General features: G+C 52.2%; 1 protein-coding gene across 1 annotated transcript in view; it reads left to right on the top strand.

Annotated features, from left to right (window-relative positions):
* CCDC40 (coiled-coil domain containing 40) overlaps nt 1–8,428 on the top strand; it is a 65,386-nt gene that overhangs the window by 22,593 nt on the left and 34,365 nt on the right. Inside the window, exon 10 of the mRNA XM_011958072.1 lies at nt 3,995–4,116. Coding sequence (XP_011813462.1) covers nt 3,995–4,116 — 122 coding nt within the window. The remainder of the gene's footprint in view (nt 1–3,994; nt 4,117–8,428) is intronic.

Raw genomic sequence — 8,428 nt, forward strand, 5'->3', positions numbered from 1 at the left:
CCTGAGGTCAGGAGTTTGAGACCAGCCTGGCTAGCGTGGCAAAACCCCATCTCTACTGAAAATACAAAAATTAGCTGGGCGTGGGGGTACATGCCTGTAATCCCAGCTACTCGGGAGGCTGAGACAGGAGAATCGCTTAAACCCAGGAGGCAGAGGTTGCAGTGAGCTGAGATCATGCCATTGCATTTCAGCCTGGGTGACAGAGCCAGAATCCGTCTCAAAAAAACAAAACAAAAGACTAGGAGGGCAATCACACCCTCAATAAAACCTTTGTAGATTAAGGACCCCACAAACCAGATGAAGGTGGGGAGACAGGCAGGAGAAGACAACTCACAGCCTTTAGTAAATCCAGGGATGTGAAGAGATGCTGAAAGCCAAGGAGACGCTCCTGTGTGCTTCCACACCCTAGAGGCAGGTGGGCTACGCGGTTCCTTTTGCACCTGCCGCCCTCTCCTCCATGCAACTCCCCCAGGGAAGGGAGCCGCCCGCACTTCGTTCATTTCTCATTTCCAGCACCCGGAACAGTGTGGGGGCAACAGTAGGCCCCCCGTTCATCGAGTGAAGTCACAAGTAACCAAAGGACAGGGAGGCCCCTACGGAGTTGGCAAAGATAAAGAGAGATGAGCCCTCCCTGCTGTTGACCATGAAAATACAGATTGGCCTTTATCTTTATCAAGATCTTTATCCAGGGCAATATGGTCATATGCAGCCACTCCCTCCCTAACCCTAACCCTAACCCCGCACCCTGCCATTGCTTAGACTCCATTCCAAGGAACCTAGCAAAGATGTACGCAGATACCATTTTTGTGTGTTAAAAGCAGTAAAGTCACCTGAAGTCCCAGCTACTCAGGAGGCTGAAGCAGGAGGATCACTTGTGCCCAGGAGGTCAGGGCTGCAGTGAGCTAAGATTGCACCACTGTGCTCCAGCCTGGGCGACAGAGCGAAACCCCTGTCTCCAAATAAATAAATACAATGAATAGAGACTCCTGGGGGAGATGGTGCGCATCACCGTGTTCTGTGTCATCGGAAAGAAAGACCCCCAAGAAGAGGATGTTAGTGAAGCCCATTTTCATACACCTGTGCGTCAGAATACACCCCGCCAAAAAGAGCTCTACTGACATGGAAACCTGTCTCAATATTAATTTCTTACTTTCATTTTTTAGAGACAAAGTCTCACTCTGTCACCCAGGCTGGAGTGCCCTGGGGCCATCACTGCAGCCTCAAACTTCTGGGTCCAGGCAATCCTTCCACCTCAGCCTCCCAAGTAGGTAGGACTACAGGCACATGGCACCGCATCCTGCTCATTTTTTTTTTTATTATTATTCTTTTTGTAGAGACGGAGTTTCTTTTGGTTGCCCAGACTGGTTGGGAACTCCTGGCCTCAAGCAATCCCGCCGCCTCAACCTCCCAAAGTGCTGGGATTATGGGCAGCACTGGCACAACACACCTGCACCTGGCACAATACATTAATTTTTAATATGGCTGGGCATGGTGGCTCACGCCTGTAATCCCAGTACTCTGGGAGACCGAGGTGGGCGGATCACCTAAGGGTCAGGAGTTCGAGACCAGCCTGGCCAACATGGTGAAACCCCCGTCTCTGCTAAAAATATGAAAATTAGCCAGGCGTGGTGGTGAGTGCCTACAATTGCAGCTATTCGGGAGGCTGAGACAGAAGAATTGCTTGAACTCAGAGGCGGAAATTGCAGTGAGCCAAGATCGTGCCATTGCCCTCCAGCCTGGGTGACGAGAGTCTCAAAAAAAAAAAAAAATGTAATAGGAGCTTATGAAACAATATATAGAATTTGATTTCACACACACACAATCACAGGGGTGAGAAGCTGGAAATGGTTATCTCTAAGTGGTAGGATTACTGGCATTTTCATTTTCTTTTTGCTTATTTGCACATTCTGTTCACATTGGCCGAACACTTGCCTTTGTGAAAAACCGAGGTCTAAAGGTACAGGTGACAGAGCCCAGCAGCCGTCTTTCCATCTTTATGCCTTGACCGGCACCTCGGTCAACCAGGCCGCGGCCGGCAACCTTGGGGACACCATGGGGAGGCCCCGCACAGGCTCGGTTTAAGGTGCATCCTGGCTAGATTTGGGTGCCCACCTGCTGCCTGGACCGGCTCCCACTGCCCAATGGCACGGAGCAGCCTCCTTCGTGAATAACTTACCCCAGTACAAAACTGTGACCCAGCAGTCCCACAACTGGGCATTTATCCAAAGGAAAGGTAGTCCGTGCATCCAAGAGACACCTGCACCCCATGGTCAGGCTGGTCTCAGACCCCTGACCTCAGGTGATCTGTCCGCCTCAGCCTCCCTAAGTGCTGGGATTACAGGCATGAGCCGCCGCACCCGGCGTAGTTAACAAGAATTTGTTGAACATTTTCAGATAGCTAGAAGAGAGGATTTTGAATGTTTCCAACTCAAAGAAATAACAATTGCTGGAAGTGATTGATATGCTAATTACCCTGATTCAAGCAGTACACAAGTGGCAAAATATCACTCGGTACCCCAGAGAGAGACAGCTGTACCATGTCAGCTACAATGGAAGGAAATACTACAGACAAAAGGGAAGTCAGTCCCTGGATGTACACAATGTCCCTTCCTAGGCTGCTCAATAATCCTAAGTAAGTGTCTGTGAGAGGAAAAACCAGTCCCCCTCATCGTGGTGTACTTAATTCACACCATTTTAGGTTATGTCGTAATGAATAGACGGTTCAGAAACCCTCACAGCCAAGCGTGGTATCTCCAGGGCGATGGCCTGTCTCATGCCTGGCGCGGCCCTCGGCTCCCCTGTGATGTTCTAACGCACTGTGGCTTCAGTCATTTTCTACCAAGCTGGTGTGGGTGTCACAGCGTGCAGGCACTTCTGGGACTTGGCGTTCTGCAGGATGCCCCAGTTGGCTGACTCGGGCCGCCGGCTTGCTAAAGTCACAATGCTTTGCATTAGGGAATGACTCATCAAGAATCCCAAACACCACTCAAAATAAGACCACGATCCAGGCCGTGCTGGGCATGCAGGCCTCAACTCACTTGACCCGACAGCCCCGGGACGTAGGTGCCACTCTTGTACCTATATCACAGCTGGGGACATTGAGGCACAGCGGGTGAGATTCAGCCCAGGCAGCTGTACCAGCCTTAACCTCTGTGCCCCCAGCATAAAGGAACTCCCCTTGCCCTTGGAGCAAATTCTTGAACCACCCACCTCGTTTTCAAGCCCCTCCCCTACATGGGCCCAAGCCCTTACTGCAGTTGGCCCCTCACCGCCCCCCACGATGCCCCTAGACTTCCAGCCTCCACTCAGCCTGCCTGACCTACCCACCCCTGACTGTCTGGTTGTGCCTCCTCATTCCCAGTCTAGGCAGCCCTGCTTCTCCTGGCTGGACGAGAGCATCCAGGCCTGGTCATTCTTGAGACAAACACCTCCTTCCATCGTGGGCTCCCTGCAGGAAGTGGTGCTGGGCCCGTCCCATCCTGTAGGACCTCAGCCCGAATCAGTGACACCACCAACCCCACAATGGTGTTTCACGGATGCTGGCCAGGATCCCCCTCCTCTTCTCCCTCCTCCCCTCCCTCCTCCCTCTCCCCTCTCCCCTTCCCTCTTTCATCTTCCCCCTCCTCCCTCTTTCATTTTCCCCCTCCTCCCTCTCCTCCCTCCTCCCTCCTTCATCTTCCCCCTCCTCCCTCTCCTCCCTCCTTCATCTTCCCCCTCTTCCCTCCCCCTTCCTCCCTCTCCTGCCTTCCCTCCCCCTCCTCATTCCCAAGCACTGAGCACCACAGGCTCTGAGCAAAGGCCCAAAGCAGGTGCAGGTTATCCTGAAAGCTACATTCAGGCTCATGTTTACCCCTCTGCGGATGCATGATCAAGGAAAGTACAGGTGATAGAAGGAAAAGAGGAAGATTTGGGAATGTGGGGCTCTGGTGTTCTTGGGCTTTGCTCGCAAATGAAATGAGACAGCCGTTCCTGCCCTCTCCCCTGTTGGCTGCAGGCCTGCACAGAGATCGATGCCATCAGCATGGAGAAGAGGCGCATCCTGCAGCAGTGGGCCACCAGCCTGGTGGGCATGAAGCACCGTGACGAGGCGCACAGGGCAGTGCTGGAGGCACTCAGGTACTGCAGGGCCACAGGCGGCGAGGACACGTGGGAACCCCAGGGGTCCGTGGCAGGCCCGCCCCACGCCCCTCCTTCTGGGTGCACCGGATCTCTGGGACAGAGGGTGCACCTGGAGCCCCAGGTCCAGGCTTCCATCCGGAAAGCTCCCTCATTGTTTGATAAGATTTCAGCGATTCTTAAATCCTTTCCAACACTGCGGCACTGGGAGGAGCGAGGCTTTTCTGCTCAGATTTCCTGGCAGGATTAAGTAGAAACAGAGAGAGCAGGGTAAAGAGAAAGGTCTCTTTGGGAGGTAAAGGTGTCCCTTTGATTTGCAGTATCACCACCTGAGTGCGGAAACCCCATCCCGTCCGATTGTTCTGCCTGAGGGCTGCATTCCAACTGAAATTCTATTTTAATCTCCGAAGGAAGGGGAGGAAGAGGCCTCCTCCAGGCATCCATCACTTCTGGGGATGGATGTGTGGCTCGGGGCGGGGCGTTGGAGACACAGGTGCTGCCTTCGTTCCTAAAACCACCCAGGGTGACCAGGTGTCGGGACCCGGAAAGCAAAAGCTGGGCACTGTGGTGGCACGTGGCTCACCCACTGACTTTAACCTCGCCTCCACCTTTCGTAGTCTCCACCCCTTGTGCCTAGCACAGAGCCTGGCATACAGCAAGCGCTCAAGAAAGGCTAGACCAAGGAATGAGGGACAGGCTGGTCCCACAGCACCCACAGCCAGGCGGCCCGCAGCAGTCACACAACCAGGAGATGCGTTTCCTTTTGGGTCCTGTGACTAAAGAAACAAAATGAAACCGTTTTGTTTTTAAAAGTTTTAGACCAAAACATGTTCAAATGAATAATGCTGGATTAAACATACTCATTTCCGGCCGAGCGCAGTGTCTCACGCCTGTCATCCCAGCACTTTAGGAGGCCGAGGCAGGTGGATCACGAGGTCAGGAGATCGAGACCATCCTGGCTAACACGGTGAAACGCCGTCTCTACTAAAAATACAAAAAAATTTTTAGACCAAAACATTTTCAAATGAATAATGCTGGATTAAACATACTCATTTCCGGCCGGGCATGGTGGCTCACACCTGTAATCCCAACACTTTGGGAGGCCGAGGCAGGTGGATCATGAGGCCAGGAGTTCAAGACCAGCCTGGCCAAGATAGTAAAACCCCGTCTCTACTAAAAATACAAAAATTAGCCAGGCATGGTGCGGGCACCTGCAATCCCAGCTACTCGGGAGGCTGAGGCAGAGAATTGCTTGAATTTAAGAAAAATTATAGAGCATCCTGGTGAGCACAGCATTCCTGGACCTGGTTATCTACAGCAACACCACAATAACAAAGGAACGGGAACACCCTCGATGCCCCGGGCAGAAAGCTTCCCCGTAGAAGTCTCCCAGTGGAATGCCATGTGGTGGAAAGGCGGGAGTGAGCGGTGTTTGTATTTTGACTTGGGAAGAGATCCAGGACACGCTGTTAGGTGGAAAAAGCAATGAGGTGCACAACAGTGTGTGTGGTGTGCTCCCACGGAGCACGAGAGGGAAGGAAGACTCTGGATGAACGCATACGCTTTCTTGCGATTGCACAGAAATTAGGGAGGGGATCCCAGAAAACCAGGAGCCTTTGCTTGTTGTGGGAGCAGGTGCTAGTGACTGTGGGCCGGGGAGGAGGAGACCTGATCAAATATGATTTTTATAATGTTTTGCAACCAAAAGGAAGCCACGTCTCTGAGGACAGGGAGGACGGTGTGCAGAGAGGACGCTGGTTAGTCTGGGATGCAGGGGAGAGCTGGACCACAGGAACGTCTTGGAGGTGGTGCCTTCCCCTGGGGCCGCTGCGCGGTTCACAGGTCATGAGCCTTGGAGAGCCGGGCCAGGTGCTGGACGCTCAGAGAGAACCCGGCCTTGACTTTTCTCAAGGCCCGAGGCAGCTGGGCAGTGTAATTAACAGTCAGGTATTAAGTCCTAGCATTGGGGCAGGAGGAAAAAGCCGCCCATGTGGACAGATGGCCAAGTCCTCTCGTCCTGAGGTGTGCAGGCAACCCCAGTGACACAGGGAGAGGGGCCCTTGCCCGGCCACAGCTGGCTCCGGTTCCTCTACCTGCATCTTTACAGGGGAAACCAGGCTTCAACCAAACATCGCCTGTATCAAACCACAGTGTTCCCTTTGGCTTTATATTGTTGACTCATGGGAGTGAAGGAAATGACTTTTTTTTTTTTTTTTTTTGAGACATAGTCTTGCTCTGTCTCCCAGGCTGGAGTGCAGTGGTGCGATCTCGGCTCACTGCAAGCTCCGCCTCCCGGGTTCACGCCATTCTCCTGCCTCAGCCTCCCGAGTAGCTGGGACCACAGGCAACTGCCACCACGTCTGGCTAATTTTTTGTGTTTTTAGTAGAGATGGGGTTTCATCGTGTTGGCCAGGATGGTCTCGATCTCCTGACCTGGTGATCTGCCTGCCTCAGCCTCCCAAAGTGCTGGAATTACAGGCTTGAGCCACCACGCCCGGCCGATATCTTGTTTTATAAAACATGCATGCACAGAATGTTGAGTGAATATTTTAGCCAAATATGTACACACACAAACACTGCACGAATGAGAGAGCCCCTGACTTCACCTGCAGCTCAGTGCACCAAGGCCCTGTAGAGGAGTGAGGCCCATCTTCTATTTATTTTATTTTATTGTTTTTGCAATGGAGTCTCGCTCTGTCCCCCAGGCTGGAGTGCAGTGGTGCCATCTTGGCTCACTGCAGCCTCTGCCTCCGGGGTTCAAGCGATTCTCCTGCCTCAGCCTCTAGAGTAGCTGGGATTACAGGCGTGCACCGCCACGCCCAGCTAATTTTTGTATTTTTAGTAGAGAGGGGATTTCACCATGTTGGCCAGGCTGGTCTTGAACTCTTGACCTCAGGTGATCCACCCACCTTGACCTCCCAAAGTGCTGGGATTATAGGAGAGAACCACTGCGCCCAGCCAATCTTTTAAAAGTGCAGGCCGTGTAGGACATTGTGAGAAGTGTAAGCAGTAATTGCAGAGATTTGCTGTTTGCACCCAAATAGATTTGAAGAAGCAACTTGGAGACAGGTTTAATAGGTCAGGGCCATTATTACAGAAATAAATTATTGCATTGCTTAGGACTTCCAAGCTAGGAGTGCAGTGACTGAACTATACCTCAAATATTGACCTTGAGATGTTCAGATTTGTAGAGCATCTTAGAAAATGGTGACATTCCTGGCTGATGGTCAGGATGGTGCATACAAGGCCCGTACCCTGGTGGCTATCTGGGCATGTCTGGAGGTTTCATCCTGTAGGATCCCTGTGAGGCAGGACCCCCTGGCCCAGAAGCTTGGTTTTGCCATCAAACCAAGAAGGCACACTTGTCCTGGAGTTAGTTTACATGAATTGAGCTCACCAGAACCTGACGTGTAACTGAGAATAACAGCCCATTCATGTGCATGATGAAATATAAGCACCAAAGAGGCCGGGCACGATGGCTCACGATTGTAATCCCAGCACTTTGGGAGGCCAAGGCGGGTGGATCACAAGGTCAGGAGATCGAGACCATCCTGGCTAACGTAGTGAAACCCCGTCTACTAAAAATATAAAAAATTAGCTGGGCGTGGTGGCGGGCGCCTGTAGTCCCAGCTACTCGGGAGGCGGAGCTTGCAGTGAGCCAAGATAGCACCAAAAACAAGGAATATAAACACCAAAGAACCCAATGCTGCACACTTGGACTAGCAGATTCTAATCTGTGGGGGAGGAGGACACAGGAATTGATGACACAGACCCATGCTCAGGGACCCGCTAGAGGGCAGAATGCCTGGGCCCCAGCCCTGCCTGCTTCCTGCTTCCTCCCTGAAGTTCATGGCCAGTCCAACCACATGGGCGGGAGGTGTCCCCCGAGCAACCCTCACCCTGACCTTGGCTGCCCTCTCCATTCCATTTCACACCCCTCCTCCCTCCTGACACCCGTGGCATTTTTTCAGATAAGTTAATACCTTTGATTAGGTTCCAGCCAAACCTCACCCTTTCTCTTTTCCCATGCCTTCGTGTCTCTCTTCATCTGATGTCGAGTCTACAACCTAATGCTCTGAAGACAGTCTGACTTCCCTGTCCTTGGTGGGGGGTTGCTGTGGTGGAGGAGGTGGTAACCATAATCTTGGCCCCGTGTCTCATACACAAGCTGCAAGCTTAGCTCAGAAGCTGTGCTTGTCTTGGCTTTTTTTTTTTTTTTTTTTCAGGGGTTTTGCAAGCACACGGTCATAAAAGCTCAGGAGAAACATGAAACGTGTTATTCTGTTTCCTGTTTGTGTCAACCCAAGGAAGC

The sequence above is a fragment of the Colobus angolensis genome, unplaced genomic scaffold, assembly GCF_000951035.1.
Source record: "Colobus angolensis palliatus isolate OR3802 unplaced genomic scaffold, Cang.pa_1.0 Scaffold1, whole genome shotgun sequence".
Lineage (NCBI taxonomy): Eukaryota > Metazoa > Chordata > Mammalia > Primates > Cercopithecidae > Colobus > Colobus angolensis.